The sequence below is a fragment of the Dipodomys merriami genome, unplaced genomic scaffold (genome assembly GCF_024711535.1).
Source record: "Dipodomys merriami isolate MVZ:Mamm:240054 unplaced genomic scaffold, mDipMer1.0.p SCAF_19, whole genome shotgun sequence".
Classification (NCBI taxonomy): domain Eukaryota; kingdom Metazoa; phylum Chordata; class Mammalia; order Rodentia; family Heteromyidae; genus Dipodomys; species Dipodomys merriami.
This window is the reverse complement of record NW_027203270.1, coordinates 24105345-24123157: the sequence shown is the minus strand read 5'-3', so window position 1 is coordinate 24123157 and position 17813 is coordinate 24105345. Positions and strand designations below refer to the sequence as shown.

Below are 17813 nucleotides of genomic sequence, written 5' to 3'. Positions count from 1 at the left end.
CACCCAGACTCCACATTTTTTTAATACTGGAGTTTGAACTTAGGGCTCTTTACTTGCTATGCTTACTCTACTACTAAGCCACACTCCCAGCCCTCCCTTGATTTTCTTATTCTGGATGATATTCTGTAGGACTAAAGGCATAAGCCACCAACACCAGGTTTCCAGACCTTCCTTCATTCTCCAAATACAGATAAAGCACTTATCATTCCCTTGTGGAGATTCACTGTGCTATTTACTATTGTTATGGCAACATGAAACAGCAAAGATCAAGACTGGAGAATAAAGGAGTTTATTGCCAGCAACCCAAACCAGGCTAGTGCCAGAAAGAGTTCAGATAGCGAGGGAGGGGAGATGCTGGATTTTATACAAGCTGGTTTCACACACACACACACACACACACACACACACACACACACACACACACATACACACACACACACCCTGCATGCTCTCACCACCACCCCAGCCTACATCACATTTGATTATATTTCCCCTCTTGTCTTTTTTTTCTTACACATAATTCCCTGATGTTCTGTCTACCAAGTAACTTGTTGCATCTACAACTTGACTGCTTTCCTCCTTAACAATTATACACAGGTCTCCAGGCTTTCCAAATCTTTTACATGGCATTTATCAGCTGAAGAATGTGTCATTGTATCAGTGTGCCTCAGATGACTTAACTGATGCTCTATCACCAGACATTAAACTTGTTTGCCTTCTTGCTATAGTGGAGTGAGCATAGTTACAATCCCTAGTAACTATGTTCCTGGCAAAGAACTTTCTAGCAAAGGCCATTTTGCCAGAAGGTGATAGGTGAGGCTGTCCACTGGAATGTGGGATTTGGGCTAACCACATGCGTCTATCTGGATGGATAACAGAAAGCCCACAGACAGAAATTGGACACATGGCCTGCAGTTGATCATCCCTCCTGACCTTTGCCCTTCTGCTACTTTCCACTTTCTATTTCTCCAGGGGGCTGGAATCAGGGTCCTTTAAGTTCCCTTCCTCTTCCCCTTTTGATACCCATCTTCAGCTTCCAACCTTCTCCCAGCCACCTGAGCACATAGAATATTAACTCTTTCTGGACAAGGAAGGAGCCAAGCCCCCTCCCTGACCAGGGAGGCCCCAGGAAGTCCCTGTTGGGTCATGGACACATCAGGAGAGATCATGCAGGAGATTTTCCTCTCCCCACTCCCCCGCCCCAAACACACACTACAATATGGACTCTAAGCTAGAGGGTCCATCAGGCCACAGATGAGTCCTCACAGTCAGGTATGAGAATCACTGGGTACATCAAAAATGCAGAGTCCTGGGCCTAGGCTTCAGATCGTTTTGGTGGGTGTCTGTAGGGCTTGGAAATTTGAAGGGCTAAGGTACAGTTGGTGTACAACCTACTTCCCCCCTCTCAGCAGAGGATGCAGGAGAATTTCAGGGGGAAGAGTGGGCATGGGGCAGGGGGAGGTGGGGGAAGCAAGGCCTGCCATTGGCTACCTAGGGTGGGACAGGGAGGAGGGATCCTGGAGGAAACAAAACTCAGCCCAGATCTGCTGAGCCTTGCCTGGCCCTGCTGAGGGTCCACAACTGTGCACCCTGCCCAGGGACATGAAACCACCATGCCCACAGGAAGGGGGCCTGGGGAGGTGGGGGTAGATGGATCCTGAGGCTGTGGCAAAACTTTCTGGAGAATTAGTACAAATTCAGCCAACCAGCTTTCTGGACAGGCGAGGAGGGCGGGGTTTGAATTACACAGGAATGAACTCTGAGAAGTCCAGCTCCTCCTGAGACTTCTGGAGGGGAGGAGCCAAGATCATGTTTCCCTTGGGGTCCTCGGAAGGAGCCTCCTCTTCCTCTGTGGTCTGGAAAAACAATAGTGGTTAAAAAGCACAGCCCAGAGGTCGTTTGGGTCTCCAATCCTTTTCTGTGCTGTCTGTAGGGGTGAAGGAACTGATAACCCTTTCTCAGAGACCCCAGCTTTGCTTCCTGCCAACTCCCAACCCATCCTCTCCTCCCTACTACATCAGAAGAATAGTTTCAGGCCCTCAGGCTAGATTCTGACTATGACTGAAAAATCCTGCCAGGCTAAAGCTCTTTTTGGAGGCAAGTGTCTGACTATGTAGCCCAGACTGACTTCAAATTTGCAATCCTCCTGCCTTAGCCTTCTGAGTGCTGAGATTATAGATATGCACTACCATTCCGGGTCAGGTTGGCCGATATATAGTTCTTTAAGCGGACTGCCAACTACCAGTTTAAAACTTTCCTTTCTTCCTCCCTCCCTCCCTTCCTCCTTTCTTTCTTTCTTTCTTTCTTTCTTTCTTTCTTTCTTTCTTTCTTTCTTTCTTTCTTTCGTTCATTCGTTCTTTCTTTCTTTCCTTCTTTCCTTTCATGTGTGCTAACACTGGAGCTTGAACTCAGGTCCTCTCACTGGGCTTTCTCACCTAGAGCTAGTACTCTACCACTTGAACTATACCTTCCAGCTTTTTTCAGTTTTTGTTTTTGTTATTTTTTTGTACTGGTCCTGGGGCTTGAACTCAAGGCCTGGGCACTGTCCTGAGATTCTTTTTTTCAAGGCTAATGCTTTACTATTTGAGCAACAGCACCACTTCCAGCCTTTTATGTGATACTAAGGAATTGTATCCAAGGCTTCATGCATCCTAGGCAAGCACTCTACCACTAAGCCACATTCCCAGCCCTTAGGTTAACTTTGAACCATGATTCTAAGATCTCAGCCTCCAGAGTAGCTAGGATTATAGAAGTGAGCCACCAGCAGCCAGTGCTTACAGCTTTCTGATTGGTTAATTGGAGAAAATCTCACGCCACGAGCTGATGGCTCACACCTGTAATCCTAGCTACTAAGGAGACTGAGATCTGAGGATTAAGGTTCAAAGCTAGTGCAGGAAAGTCTATGAGACCTCTATCTCCAATTAACCACCAGAAAACTGGAAGTAGAACTGTGGCTCAAAGTGATAGAGTGCTGTCCTTGAGCAAAAATGTTTAGGGACAGGGCCCAGGCCCTGAGTTCAAGCCCCATGACCAAAAAATAAAAGACTTAGAAACTTTCCTGCCAGAGCTGGCTTTGAACTGTGATCCTCAGATCTCAGCCTCCTGAGTAGCTAGGATTACAGGCTTGAGCTACCAGCACGTGGCTAAAAATTTTCTAAATAGGAAAAAAAAAAAGAGAATGTGACCAAGAGCTCTGGCTGTCCGGGGGAAACGGGCCTGTGCTATAACGAGGTAGATGGGCCAATGTAGGAGTGTGGAGTTTGGAGAAAGGTTGCAGAGGAAAGATCCCTTTTCTCCATCCCTTCATTGCCCATGTGGATTCTGGGCCCCTCTGTCCACACCTGTCTGAGGCTCTGGATCTCCTTGCAGGGGCTGGCAGAGGGCTCCGGTGTGTCATCAGGCCTGATTGGCCCTGCGAGGCTGATCATGGCATCCTCAGGGGCCCAGCCGTTCCCCAACGCCTGTAAGAGACACTTGTCAGAACAGCCTGTTCGTGGTAGCAGACATGGTCTGGGAGCCAAAAGAGGAGTAGCCAGTGGGTTGGAGTGGGGAAGGGAGGAGGGAGAGAACTAGGTAGGGCAGGGGTGAGAGGAAGGATATAGCTCCAAGGCCACTTTGTGACTTCCTAAACCTCGTGTGACCATGGACAGGCTAACTCTCAAAAGCTGTTTCCTCAGCTGTTAAATGGGGATGTGAAGTTTTTCCCTCAGGATTATAATCAATCTATAGATAGCATCTTATAGCAACCTATGAGAACTTCTGGGATGACTGGCTTGCTTTCAGTATGGTGTTTGTTTGTTTTGAACTCTAAAGCAGGAAGAAAAACAGGAGGGCTGAGTGTTTCTTGCAATGCTTGGAGACAGCAAAGCTGGTCATCCCACATTCAAGGACCAAGGCTACCGTTTTCTTCTTTCTTTTTGGTCAGTCCTGGGGCTTGGACTCAGGGCCTGGGCGCTGTCCCTGAGCTGTTTTGTTCAAGGCTAGCACTCTACCATTTTGAACCACAGCACCACTTCTGTTAATTAACCAATTCTGGTTAATTGGAGATGAGAATCTCATGGACTTTCCTGCCAGGACTGGCTTTGAACTGCAATCCTCAGATCTCAGCCTCCTGAGTAACTAGGATTTCAGGCATGAGGCACCAGTGCCCAGTTTTTTTCTCTGTTTCTGTTTCTGTTTCTGTCTCTGTCTCTGTCTCTGTGTCTGTCTGTCTGTCTGTTTCTCTTTTCTTGCTGATGTTTGAGTCTCATACTTGCTAGGCAGGTGATCTACTGCAGAGTCACACTTCCAGTCCTGTTTATTTTTTGCCAGTTCTGGAGCTTGAACTCAGGGCCTGGGCACTGTCCTTGAGCTGCTTTTGGTCTACCACCTGAGCCACAGTGTCACTTCTGGCTTTTTCTGTTTATGCAATACTGAGGAATCAGACCCAGGGTTTCATGCATGTTAGGCAAGCACTCTACCACTAATCTACATTCCCAGCCCTTGATGGTTATTTTTGATATAGGATCTCACTTTCTTCCCTCGAATATGCCTGAACTATGATCAGCTTCCCATAATTGCTTCCTACATCTAGTTTCCCTCTGATGAGATGATGTCCCAAGGATTTTTTTGGGGGGAGAGGGGGTTAGGGCTGGCTGGCCTATAACTTTTTTTTGCCAGTCCTGGGGCTTGAACTCAGGGCCTGGCACTGTCCCTGAGCTTCTTTTGCTCAAGGACTCTATCACTGAAACCCCAGCACCACTTCTAGCATTTTCTGTTTATGTGGTACTGAGGAATCAAACCCAGGGCTTCATGCATGCTAGGCAAGCACTCTACCACTAAGCCACATTCTCAGCCCTTGGCCTGTAACTTTGATCTTCTCAATTTCAACTTCCCACATAGTATAGGAGGACAGGTATGTGTGCCCAGCTATGGGTTGAGAAGGGATCTCTACACTGGCTCCCACCTTAAGGCTCCATTTCCGCCCCCCCCCTCGGTTGTGGGGCCTGAACTCTGGGCCTAGGCACTGTCCCTGTGCTCTTCAGCTCAAGGCTAGTGCTCTCCCACTTGAGCCACAGCACCACTTCCGGCTTTTTGTGCTTATGTGGTGCTGAGGAATCGAACCCAGGGCCTCATGTGTGCAAGGCAAGCGCTCTACCACTGAGCCACCTTCCCAGCCCCAAGGCTCCATTCTTGCAGACAAAGTAAAGCATCTCTTTCCCTCTCTGCACTGAATGTGAGATAAAACCTTCAAGCCTTCCTTTCTGCCTCTAGCCTTGGCTGAAAGCTATCAGAAAACCAGCAAGGGACATAAACCAGGAAAAGCAAACACTCTCAGCTGATCATGACTCTGGCCTTCAGGGGCTCCCTGTCCCATGCTTTTCTCCCAAAGGGGGTCTCTGCCCATGGGCCCAGGGCCTTTATATGTCCTCCAACTGCTACAGGGTCCTCAGACAGAAGTCCAGGGCAGCCTTGTCTCCCGAAGGCTGTGGGGTGGGGAAGGAGGAGGACCCATGACCAGCTGGAACACAAGCCCTCTTCTTATGAGCCCAGGACTTGCACCACAGCCAGGGGGTGGGGCTTGGAGAGTAATGAGCGGTGGCCAGAAGTCCTGCCTCCACGGCTCTGTGACTTTTCCCTTACTCCCCTCGGCCACCTTTGGCCGCCTTTGGCCTTGTCCGGCTTCCTAAGACAACAACAGCTGCTTCCTAAGTTATAGAAGAGCCCATTCCCATCCCAGCTCTCCCTAGTGGGATCAAGCCTTTTGTCCTCATTGGCGCCAGGAAAGAAAGAAATGGTAGCTTTCCTGGCTTAGTATTTGGAGGAGTCAGTCAGTAAACAGCTGGGGAATATTGCTGGGAGGGGATGGTGGGGTAGAACCAGGTTCTCTAGCCTTCTCCCCATCTTAGGTGAGTGGATATGGGAGGGAGCATCTCCTGCAGAAGCCAGGGAGGGTCCCGGAGCAGGTAGCTTGGGTAGGTTCTATCCCATGGAAGATGCCCCTGCTCCTTAAAGCACTGCCCTGAGCATGGGTTCCAGGGAAACTACACCACTGTGGTCTCAGCCAAGGAAACTCAGAAACAACAAGTGTTCTAGAAAGAGGAGAGAAGGTGGAATCTAGGTCCATGGATGAATGCTGGTGACCTATACCTGTAATCCTAGCTACTCAGGAGGCTGAGATCTGAGGATTGTGGTTCCAAACCAGCTCAGGCAGCAAAGTTCAAGAGACTCTTTTTTTTTGTCTGTCATGGGGCCTGAACTCTGGGCCTGAGCGTTGTCCCTCAGCTCTTCAGCTCAAGGCTAGCACTCTACCACTTGAGCCACAGTGCCACTTCCATTTTTTCTGTTTATGTGGTGCTGAGGAATTGAACCCAGGGCCTCATACATGCGAGGCAAGCACTCTACCACTGAGCCACCTTCCCAGCCCCAAGAGACTCTTATCCCCAATTAACCAACAGAAAGCCAGAAGCAGAGGTATGGCTCAAGTTGTAGAGCACCAGCCTTGAGTAGTTAAGGTGTAGCACCTAGGCCCTGAGTTCAAGCCCCAGTACTGGCACACACACACACACACACACACACACACACACACACACACACACACACACACACACACACACACACACACAAAGAAAAGTCTAGGGCCAACTGTCTATTTGGGCTACCACCTGGGTGACCTTGAACAACATCTTTTTTTTTTTGGGGGGGTCCGGTGATGGGGCCTGAACTCTGGGCCTGGGCGCTGTCCCTCAACTCTTCAGCTCAAGGCTAGCGCTCTACCACTTGAGCCACAGCGCCACTTCCGGCTTTTTTCTTTTTGCTTATGTGGTGCTGAGGAATCGAACCCAGGGCCTCGTGCATGCAAGGCAAGCGCTCTACCACTGAGCCACCTTCCCAGCCCATTGAACAACATCTTAAAGCTATACTTTGGGCCTCAGTTTCTTCTTTTGCTAAAGCACTCTCAGATTTGCAACTGTCTGAAGCATTACACTCCACTGTCAAGGTCTTGGGGCCCCAGCCTGGGTTCTGAGGGGTTGGTTGGGACTAGTATGGGGCAGAGCTTATTTCTAACATAACATTCACCCCAGGTGCTACCAGGTACGAGGGCTTTGAAGTGAGATCAGAGAAAGAGTGGGCCAGGTCATCTCCAATGCTCCCTCTGGACCCAGTGCTCATGTCCTGATTCTAATGGGAGGATAGGAAGAAGGATGGGGAAGAATGCTCCTGTGGCAGCCCATGCTTCCGCATGGCCCCTAGTGCAAAGTTGGGGGGCGAAGGACCTCTCTGTCTGGCTTGTACCCTGAAGACCTTACGCTGGCCTAGGGCCTCATAGAGCCTTTGGATCACACAGGGGAAGGGACCAGAGGCAGGCAGAGCCCAGAGTCCTTCAGTCCCTCTATGCTTACCGAGCCTGGAAGGTAGACCTTCTCATCCTTCTGTTCATTTTTCTGTGTTTCCATGGCCAGCTTAGCTGAAAGAGACCCAGAAAGAACATGCTGAGGCTGGGAGCAGCCAGTTGTGGATAGCAGCCCCTCTCATAGTTCAGTGATCCCTCGTGCTTTCCAGCAGAGGCTTCTAGAGGGAGCTGCAGGTTGGTGGGGTAGGAAGCCCCTTGTAGCTCAGTCCCTACAATCTCATTGGAGATTGTCTCTGGTGAGCCAGAAAGTAGTGGGGGAAACAGTCTCTATAGGAATGTGGTTGCTTCTCAAACTTAAAGGTGTTTGGACCTTTTCCAGTGTGTGTGTGTGTGTGTGTGTGTGTGTGTGTGTGTGTGTGTGTGTGCATGTGTGTGCGTGCGCGCATGTGCGCACGTGCGCCAGTAATGGGACTTGAACTCAGGGTCCCACACTGTCTCTTGGCCTTTTTGCTCAAGGCTGGCACTCTACCACTTGAGCTAGACCTCTTCTTTTGTGTTTTTTTTTTTTTTTTTTGCTGGTTAATTGGAGATAAAAGTCTCACAGACTTGTCTGCTCAAGCTGGCTTTGAACTGTAATCTTCAGATCTCAGCCTCTTAAGTAGCTATGATTACAGGTGTAAGCCACTAACACCCAACAATTTATTGATTATTATTATTATTATTATTATTATTGTCGGTTGTGGGGCTTGAACTCTGGGCCTGGACGCTGTCCCTCAGCTTTTCAGCTCAAGGCTAGCACTCTACCACTTGAGCCACAGTGCCACATCTGGTTTTCTGATAGTTAATTGGAGATAAGAGTCTCACAGACTTTTCTGCTTGGGTTGGCTTTGAACTGCGATCCTCAGATCTCAGCCTCCTGAGTAGCTAGGATTACAGGTGTGAGCCACTGGCACCCAGCTATTATAATTTTTTTGAGATAATATTTTGCTACGTTGTCTAGGATATCTCAAACTGCCAGGCTTAATGGATCTTTTTGAATCAGCCTCCAAAGTAGCTAAAACCAGAGAAACCCACCTCAATCCCCAGCTTCCTTTGATATTTTGATATTGATTCCACATGGAGTTGATCATATTTTGGATATACCGAGTTAAAAAAGGTATACTATCAAAACTAACTTCATGAGTTTCTTCTTACGCTTTATCATGTAACTACTAGAAAAAAAATTCAAGTATATGTGTGACTTGTATTCTATTTCCATTTGACACACATCTGTCATTGAGAGCCTGAGGCTCAGAGTAGTTTGGTGCCTTGCTTGAAGTCAAACAGCTAAAATGTGATAGAGCTGGAATTGGAACCCAAGCTTCTGAATGGGACTGAGCACCTCTAGAGACTCAATGTCCATCCTGTTCGATGACACCTTGGTCTTAAATATCCCTTTGCCAGTCCCCACATAGAAGCTTGACCTGCAGAGACTGGACAAGGACTTGGTGACTTAATAGGACAGCAAGAAAAATGACTGGGGGTGGTGCTTTTAGGTGTCATTACCCACTGGTCTGCCTGCCCTTTCACTCACTTTTCTTTTTTTTTTTTAATACTTTTTTAAAATTGTAAAAATACTGTACAGAGGGGTTACAGTTACATGAGCAAGGTAATGAGTACATTTCCTCTCAAGCATTGTTGCCTCCTTCTTTGTTTTCCCCCTACCATCCCTTCCCTCCCACCTCCACAACTACACTCCTCCCCCCACGCCCAAATTGTACAGTTCATTTTTCAACATAGTGTCTTGTACATCTCATTGTGACAATGGGTTAACCTGTATCCCTATTTAAGCATTATGTTTTTTTTTTTTTACTTCCCCTCCCCAAATGAGAGAAGTGTATATATAAGATGCAGGGCACCAACATCAAATACAGTGAAAACAGGGGTTTTATTGTGGGGGAGAAACATACAAAGAAACAAAAAAAAATCACATGGTACAATGTAAACATGTTAGAAACAAGAGCCAGCAAGAAAAAACCACTCGTGTCCCTCTCTTGGGGCCTCACTCACCTTTCTTTCTCCACTGGAAGATACGGCTGCCGAAGGCAATGAGGCCGGTGGCCAGCAGAAGTGACAAGATCACCAGGACTGGAGCCAACTTACGGACCATTGGGATGGTCACACTGTGGGGGCAAGATGGAAGGAGCCTGGTGTTCAAAGCCATCTAGGAAAATCTGTGAGACTCATCTTTAACCACCAAAAAGCTGGAAGTAGGACTGTGACTCAAATGGTAGAGTGCTAGCCTTGAGCCAAAGAAACTCAGAGACAGTGCTCAGGCCCTTACTTCAAGCTCCAGCTCCAGGACTGTCACACACACACACACACACACACACACACACACACACACACACACACACACACACACACACACACACACACACACACACACACACACACACACACACACACACACACACACACAATATCATGTAAAGACAAGCTGGGTGTCTGTGGCCCACACCGGTAATTTTTTTTGGGGGGACCTGAACTCTGGGCCTGGGCACTGTCCCTCAGCTCTTCAGCTCAAGGCTAGTGCTCTACCACTTGAGCCACAGCACCACTTCCGGCTTTTTCTGCTTATATGATGCTGAGGAATTGAACCCAAGGCCTCATGCATGCAAGGCAAGCACTCTACCACTGAGCCACCTTCCCAGCCTGACACACCTGTAATCATAGCTACTCAGGGGACCAAGATCTGAGGATGGTGGTTTATAGTCAGCCTAGGCAAAGAAATTCCTGAGACTCTTTATCTCCAGCAAAAAATCAGAAATGGAGCTATGGCTGGAGTGGTAGAGAGAGTACTGGACTTGGGGAAAAACAAAACAAAATAAAACTCAGGGACAGCACCCAGGTTCTAAGTCCAAGCCCTACCTAGTACTTGTGTGCATGCTCTCTCGCTCTCTCTCTTGCTCTCTCTCTCTTGCTCTCTCTCTCTCTTGCTCTCTCTCTTGCTCTCTCTCTCTCTCTCTCTCTCTCTCTCTCTCTCTCTCTCTCTCTCTCTCTCTCACACACACACACACACACACACAGAGTATAGACTACAGCTGAGAGAGGTAGGTTCTAGGGTCAGGGTGGACCCTTCACCTCAGGTGGACTTGTGTGTACCAGAAAGCTGGCTCTTGTAGTATGGAATGTATACTGTTCAAAGGCCTCTACAGAGAAACGGGGCTGAAATCTGCCTTCTATGCAGATGGTGGCTATGACAAGAGGCTTGTTTGCTTGGAAGAATGAGTGTTAGGGTCGATGTGTGTGTTTGTGATGGTTAGGGATTGCATTCTTGCTTGGCTTTCTTGTATGGCTGATGTTCTGCTACTTGAGGCACACCTCCAGTCCAGCTTTTTGCTGGTGAATTTGTGATGGAGTCTCATAGACTTTTTTTGCCTAGGCTGGTCTCACACCTCAATCCTCCAGGTCTCAGCCTCCCAAGTAGCTAGGTATCTGGTGAGTTTCAGGTCTTATTGGCTCAAAGGCACTTTAGTGATGGCTGATCACCTGTGCTTGCTCACCTGTGCTTGGAGCGGCTGCTGCTGGGGACAGGATTGGTGTCCTCAGCTGTGGTGGAGTCCACCAGGATGGCTGGATGGGAACTCCCTGCATGGGGAGAGGTCGTTGTATGAGGAGAGGTCTCTGCCTGTGGAGAGGTTCCTGGGTAGGGGGAGGGTGTTGCAGGCCATTTTGGGGCCACCCCTGTGGACGGTGTGGCCTCGATCCCTGTTTTCCCCTGCTTGACTGTGGTGTTTGTCGGGCGGAGATCAGAAGACACTACAAGTCCAAAAGCAATGCCTCAGCACCCTCACTGGTCCCCTAGCCCCGCCTCCCCCCCCCCCCCCCCGCTGTGACCCAGGACCAATTTCTCAGATCATTGTCAGCTAAAGGACCAACCCTAAGCAATCAAGCAGAGGGCCTAGGTGAGGCCCTTGTGAGCAAGCAGGCCATCCATTAGGTACCACCATGCATAGTTTTAACTTCTTTCTGTGCAACTTCTGAAACCCCCCCTACCCCCCACCCCCTCCACCTACAAGAAGCCCACCTACCAACCACTTTCAACATTCAGGACCTGGCAGGGCAAAGTTGTAAGGATGCATTTAAAGGTCAGGGCCCAAGATCAGACTTTGTGGCTCAGCCTAGATCCTGGATGGAGCAGAGTGAGGAAGAGCTTTGCGGTCAGCCTCTGGTCCCTTCCTGACTCCTCCCATGTGACCTGAAGCAAGCATGCTAACTCCCCCAGCCTCTGCTTCCTCAGCTTAGCAGGCTGGCTCCCAGGTTTGTTGGGGAGCACCTGATTGGTGATAAAACCCCATGGCAGGTGTCAGGTAGATACTCATTAAGATATTTCCCGAAGTAGTGGGGAAGAAGGGACTGAAAAACCATTCACTCAATTCTGGGGGCTGAGTACGCCAACCTTTTGACTTGGGCTGTGGGCGCTGCAGGCTCGGTACAGTGGTAAGAGGCTGGAAGGAGGGAGTGGGAGGTGGACAGCAGTGGCCAGTGGTACTGGCGCTGTCCCGATTTCCTAGAGGAAAGGGAGAGGCTGTTCTCAGGGGAGGCAGGAGACATAGGGGCAATCACTGGTCCTACCTGGGAGCAGCTCCTGCTTTCCTCCCAGAGGTTATGGCTGATTCTGAGTCCTCCCCCACTGTACTCTCTTGGCTTCCCATTACTTCAGATTTCCTGTGACCCTCAACTGCCCATTAACCAGCTCCTTCCAGGCCATCCTACCTACAGATATCCTTCCTTTCTTCCTTCTCTTCTTTCCCTTCCCTCCCTCCCTCCCCCTTCCTCCCTCCTTCCCTCCCTCCCTCCTTCCCTCCCTCCCTTCCTCACTTCCTTCCTTCCTTCCCTCCCCTCCTTCCTTCCTTCCTTCCTTCCTACCTTCTTTCCTTCTTTCCCTCCCTCCTTCCTTCCTTGCTTCTATCCTACTTGCCTGCCTGTCTTCCTTCCTTTTCATTCTCAATATCTTTCTTCTTTCCTTCTTTTTTCTTTCTTTCTTTCTTTCTTTCTTTCTTTCTTTCTTTCTTTCTTTCTTTCTTTCTTTCTTTCTCTTTCTCTTTTTCTTTCTTTCTTTCTTCCTTCCTTCCTTCCTTCCTTCCTTCCTTCCTTCCTTCCTCCTTTCCTTCCCTTTTCTTTTTCTTTTTCATTTTGTGCTGGTACTGGGGCTTCACCTCAATGCCTTATGCTCTCACTTGCCTTTTCCACTTAAGGCTGGCACTAGACCACTTGAGCCACAGCCTCACTTCCAGCTTTTTGGGGATTTTTTGGAGATGAAAGAGGCTCATGGACTTTCCTGCTTGGGCTGGCTTCAATCATGGTCCTCAGATCTCAACTTTCTGGGGTAGCTTGGATTACAGGCATGAATCACCAGCACTTGACCTACTGCAATCATTTCTTTGCTGGCTCTTTTGCCAGGCTGGGAATGCCTCAAGGGCACAAAGCCTGTTCTCTGCCCAGCATGATCGACAGAAACCTGGCTACCCCTTGAAGCTGCCCAGTTCCCCCATGGCTATCAGCAACCTTCAGTCCTTCCTAGCCACAGCCAGGCTGGAACGTCCCCTTCCCTCCCTCCCTCCTTCTCTCTCTCTCTCTCTCCTTCCTTCCTTCCTTCCTTCCTTCCTTCCTTCCTTCCTTCCTTCCTTCCTTCCTTCCTTCCTTCCTTCCTTTCTTTCTTTCTTTCTTTCTTTCTTTCTTTCTTTCTTTCTTTCTTTCTTTCTTTCTTTCTTTCTTTCTTTCTTTCCTGGTCCCAGGGCTTTTCACTCAAGGCTAGTGCTCTGCCAGGCACTGGTGGCTCACGCCTGTAATCCTAGCTACTCAGGAGGCTGAGATCTGAGGATCATGATTCAAAGCCAGCCCGAGCAGGAAAGTCTGTGAGACTCTTATCTCCAGTTAACCACCAGAAATCTAAAAGTGGCTCAAGTGGTAGGGCACTCACCTTGAGCTCAAAAGCTGAGGGACAGTGTCCAGGTCCAGAGTTCAAACCCCATGACCGACCAAAAAAAAAAAAAAAGGGCTAGTGCTCTACCACTTGAGCTACACTTCACTTCCAGCTTAATGGTGGTTAATTGGAGATAAGAGTCTCATGGATTTAACTGTCCCAGCTGGTTTTGAATCATGATCCTCAGATCCCAGCTTCCTGAATCACTAGGATTGCAAGGATGAGCCACTCATGCCTGGCTAGCTTTCCCATTCTCTATTCTAATACACACTCACTTTCTTATTAGTTTTTTTCTAAGTAGATAACAAAAATCTTCTGCAAATCAAGAGTCTCTTTTACTCTTCAGCTCTCTAATTCTCCATTTTGTCCTTTTTCATTGCCTAGCCTCTCCAAACAAGGACGAAGAAAGAAATGATAATAGATACAGTTGTCTTGTCTGGACCTTTCTAGAAATTCTTCTAGATGTTTAAATGCTGGAGATAGCTCACATTGGCTAAGGCAAGTGGATTTTCTCAGGAATTTGGAGAGCTGATTGTTTTAAACCATTGGTTTAACTGGCCACAGGACCAACTATATCACAGAAAAAGACAACTGCAACAAATCCGTGTCCCCAGCCTGCTGCCAACCATCTAGCAGCACAGCCATCCGCCTTCCTCATCTTCAGTGGCTCGGTTGCCATCAGAGAGAGGCCAGCAAGGTTAGACATGGGAAGGCAGGAAAGCATGTATCACACAGAGCATTGAACAGGAGGGAACCACAAACACAGATGCAATCGATCCAGCTAGGTGTAAATGACAGGTGTGCACTGATAAGAAATGGAAGAGTCCGAAGAATCTTATAGATGAGAGAGGACATATTTTCTATATGTGTTTTTTTCCCTAAAAAAAAAAAAAGATGGATCCCGGGACCTTTCTTTCTTTCTTTTTTTTTTTTTTTTGCCGGTCATGAGGCCTGAAATCTGGGTCTGGGCGCTGTCCCTCAGCTCTTCAGCTCAAGGCTAGCGCTCTACCACTGGAGCCACAGCACCACTTCCGGCTTTTTCTGCTTATGTGGTGCTGAAGAATCGAACCCAGGGCCTCATGCTTGCAAGGCATGCACTCTACCGCTGAGCTACCTTCCCAGCCCCCCCCCCCCCCGGGCCCTTTCACATACTAGACAGCCAGCGTTCCTCCACCCCATCCATATGTTTTTGATGTTGCAGTTAGAGTTCAGTGAATTTAACTTCATTCTCCTGAGTTAAATAAAGAGCCATGGCTAGATGCTAGGGGCTCACGCCTGTAATCCTAACTTGTCAGGAGGCTGAGATCTGATGATAGAAGTTCAAAGCCAGTCTGAGACTCATCTCCACTTGACCACCAAAAAAAAAAAAAAAAAAGCCAGAAGTGGAGCTGTGTTCAAGTGGAAGAGTGCTAACTTTGAGCACAAAAGCTCAGGTACAGCACCCAGGCCCTGAGTTCAAGCTCTAGGACTGGCAATAATATATAAAATAAAATAAAGAGCCATGGATGAATGGAAACACTCTGGCTCTGAGGCTGGGCCTGAGGCTGGGGTGGTTTCAGTTCTGGGGCCTGAGAAGGGAACAGATAAGTATGGCATTGTTTTGTTTTAATGTTCCAGTACTGGCACTTGAACTCAGGGCCTAGGCACTGTTTCTTAGTGTTTTTTTTTTTTTTTTTAAGCTGGAGCTCTATCATTTGAATTCTTTATCTACTTCTACTTTTTGCTGCTTAATTGGAGATAAGAGTCTCTGAGACTTGCCTGCTAGGGCTGGCTTCAAACTGTGATCTTCAGATCTCAGCCTCCTGTATAGCTAGGATTATAGGCATTGAGCCACCAGTGCCAGGCAATGACTTGCATTTGAATCCTTGCTCTACCACTTCCTGTCATGAGACCTCAGGTAAATCATTGAGTTTCCTAGGCTTGGTGCCCCATCTGTGAAATGAGGTAAGACCTCTTTTGCATTTGCCAACCAGAAAACCCACTGTCCTGGCCTGCTGTGGCTTCTCAGCTACAAATGGGGTTCCCAGTTTCCAGGAGATGCTCTATTCCCAGCCTCTAGAATCCCCATGTCCTCCCCAAATGGCTGGCTCCTAGACACACTTAGCACTAAAGCCACCAGCAGAAGGAACCACATGATTATGGCTTAAGTGACACTGTGGGCTGGCTCTGGGATGCAGCCTCAGGGGGGCCCAGGAAATCTTGGCCCCAGGAAAGAGAAAGAGAGAAACAGACAGACAGTCAGACAGACAGACAAAGACAGAGAAAGAAACAGACAGAGAGACGTGCACAGAGAGAGGGGGGGAGGAAGAGAGGGAGGAAGGGAGGAACAGAGGGAGGGAGGGAGGAGAGAGAGAGAGAGAGAGAGAGAGAGAGAGAGAGAGAGAGAGAGAGAGAGAGAGAGAGAGAGAGAGAGAGAGAGAGAGAGAGAGAGAGTCTGTGCATCTGTTTGTCCTGATTCCCCTTGGGATGTCTATCTTGTCCCCAGATCCTCCAGTGTATCTGATCACAGCGGAACCTGACAGGTTGGCGGTGCATCCACTCTGTCGTGTGTCAGTGGTATGATGGGAGTAGCTGGGACTCAGCTGGCAGTCTGTGGTCCCAATGATGTTCAGTACCTGACCCCTAGCGACCTCACTGAGACCTCAAGATACTTGTGAGGCTGGAACGGAAAACTGAGCTCATGGCAGGTGCCCTAACTTCCCCTCTACCTCACCTCTCTTCCGGGAAGGGGGAATACGGTACCTGGAAAGACAATCAGCGTCACCTCAAAAATCTTATCGGGGCCCAGGATGTTGACGCCACACCAGTATTTCCCAGTATCTTCCAGGGTGAGGTGCTTCACTGTCACTGTGAACGCGAGCTCTTGGGGGCTGTCCCGGATGGACAACCTGTCCTGTGTCACCTCCTGGTCGCCTCTGGTGTAGATGGTGTCCGAGCAGCGGGAGATCAGGAGCCCGCCCTGCTTGCACCAGTATTTCCCATGCTTTATCCACTCTTTGCTGTAGGTACATCTCACAGCCAGGGTGTCACCTTCAAAGCCGCTTATCTCTTTCGGGCCCTTCATGGCTCCATTACCTGAAACTACAGCAGGATTGGAGGTGAGAATTCCCCGACCCGAGTCTCAAGCTTAAGACTAGAAGTTTCCATTTTACTAAGATGAAGGAAGGCTTTCTTTCCTGTCAGCCCTTCCGGGGGCGTCCCTAGGATCCAGTATGCTCCCCACCTAGTAGGGCTATTGCTCTTTCTCTAAACTGCCTCCATATCGGGGTGGGGGACAGCTGGGAGTTTCAATCTAAGAATTACCATTTAGTACCTGTGTGACCTTGGAGAAGTTGCTTAACTTGTCTGGGCCTCTGAGTCTTCTTATTTATACTTGATGGTAATATTGTTTCATTGCTTTTAAAAGGCAAACCACATCATAATTTTATGATCCACTAAGAAAAAAAAATCCACTATCAAGTGAACATTAGTGAGAAGGTACATCCTGATTTTAGGTGTTAAAGGTAAAGAAAGAAAAGAAATGTGGAGAGCTGGGATGCTCTCTGTTTTGTATTTTTTTAAATGCTTCATGCCTGTAATGCTGGCTATTCGAAAGGCTGGGATCTGAAGATCATGGTTTGAAACCAGACTAGGCAGAAATATTGAAAAGACTCACCTCCAATTAACCAGCACAGAAGTAGGGACATGTGGCTCAAGTGGCAGAGCACCAGCCATGTGAAAAACAAAACAAAACAGAAAAGCAAAAAAAAAAAAGCTAAGGGAGAATGCAAGGCACTGAGTTCAAGTTCAGTGCATGCAAGTGCATACATGCACACACACACACACACACACACACACACACACACACACACACACACACTGAGCTGGCCTATGAGTTGATAGAACATGGTAGTCCTTTATCCCTCAGGTTGTTGGGAGTGGCAGAGCAGAGATTCAGCAAAGGTTTTCTCCTCTCTACCGGAGCCCCATGTCCCTCCCGCCACCTGCTGCCACCTCACCTGGTAGCACCAGACATGCGCACAGCAGAACCAGCCCCTGCATGGTGTGTGCAGAGCAGATGCTGCCTGCAGCTGGGAGCTCCTCCTGGGCCTCGAGCCTCTGATCATTTAGCTTCCTGAAAAAGCCCCAGATCAGGACGAGGAAGGGAGAGGAGGGGTCACGAGTCATCCCTCTGCAAACCCAGCCAGGAAGGCGCCTCTGCCCTTCCCTTTGCTTAATAACCCTTCCACTTACCGCCTCAGCCTGCCAACCACACCAGTGCTTCCAGGAGCTTAAACTGTGGTTTGGGCACCCCCATGGGGTCTGTAGGTAGAATTCAGGTTGTCTATAAACTTGGATGTGGGGAGGGATGACATATTTGACCTTCAGAAAAAAATGACATATTGACCTTCAGAAGCCTCTGATATTTAGATTTTCCTTCCTTTTTTTCTTTTTTCTTTTTTTTTTGGTCAGTTGTGGGCTTGAACTCTGGGCCTGGGTCCTGTCCCTCAGTTTAGTGCTCTACACTTGAGC

General features: G+C 48.6%; 1 protein-coding gene across 4 annotated transcripts; it reads right to left on the bottom strand.

Annotated features, from left to right (window-relative positions):
• Positions 1 to 273: 273 nt before the first annotated feature.
• Cd300lg (CD300 molecule like family member g) lies at positions 274 to 17398 on the bottom strand. Of its 4 annotated transcripts, none has more exons than XM_070027809.1 (8): positions 17300 to 17398; positions 16044 to 16382; positions 11775 to 11885; positions 10879 to 11134; positions 9383 to 9495; positions 7383 to 7447; positions 3342 to 3461; positions 274 to 1856 (listed from the first exon to the last, which is right to left on the bottom strand). In XM_070027809.1, exons 1-8 carry the CDS (start codon positions 17340 to 17342, stop codon positions 1743 to 1745), a joined length of 1161 nt encoding a protein of 386 aa, XP_069883910.1. In that variant the 5' UTR covers positions 17343 to 17398; the 3' UTR covers positions 274 to 1742. The 4 variants fall into 4 exon arrangements, with proteins under 4 accessions (XP_069883910.1, XP_069883912.1, XP_069883911.1 ...); XM_070027811.1 differs by having other exon boundaries at positions 10879 to 10963; XM_070027810.1 differs by lacking the exon at positions 11775 to 11885.
• Between the last annotated feature and the right edge of the window lie 415 nt (positions 17399 to 17813).

Excerpts from the sequence above, each read along its gene's own strand:
- Cd300lg (XM_070027809.1), bottom strand. The coding sequence starts at position 17,342 with ATGCAGGGGCTGGTTCTGCTGTGCGCATGTCTGGTGCTACCAG. Across the intron at positions 9,496-10,878 it reads AGCAGCCGCTCCAAGCACAG|TGTGACCATCCCAATGGTCC; the intron begins GTGAGCAAGCAC and ends TTGCCCCCACAG. Across the intron at positions 7,448-9,382 it reads CTTCCAGTGGAGAAAGAAAG|CTAAGCTGGCCATGGAAACA; the intron begins GTGAGTGAGGCC and ends GGTCTCTTTCAG.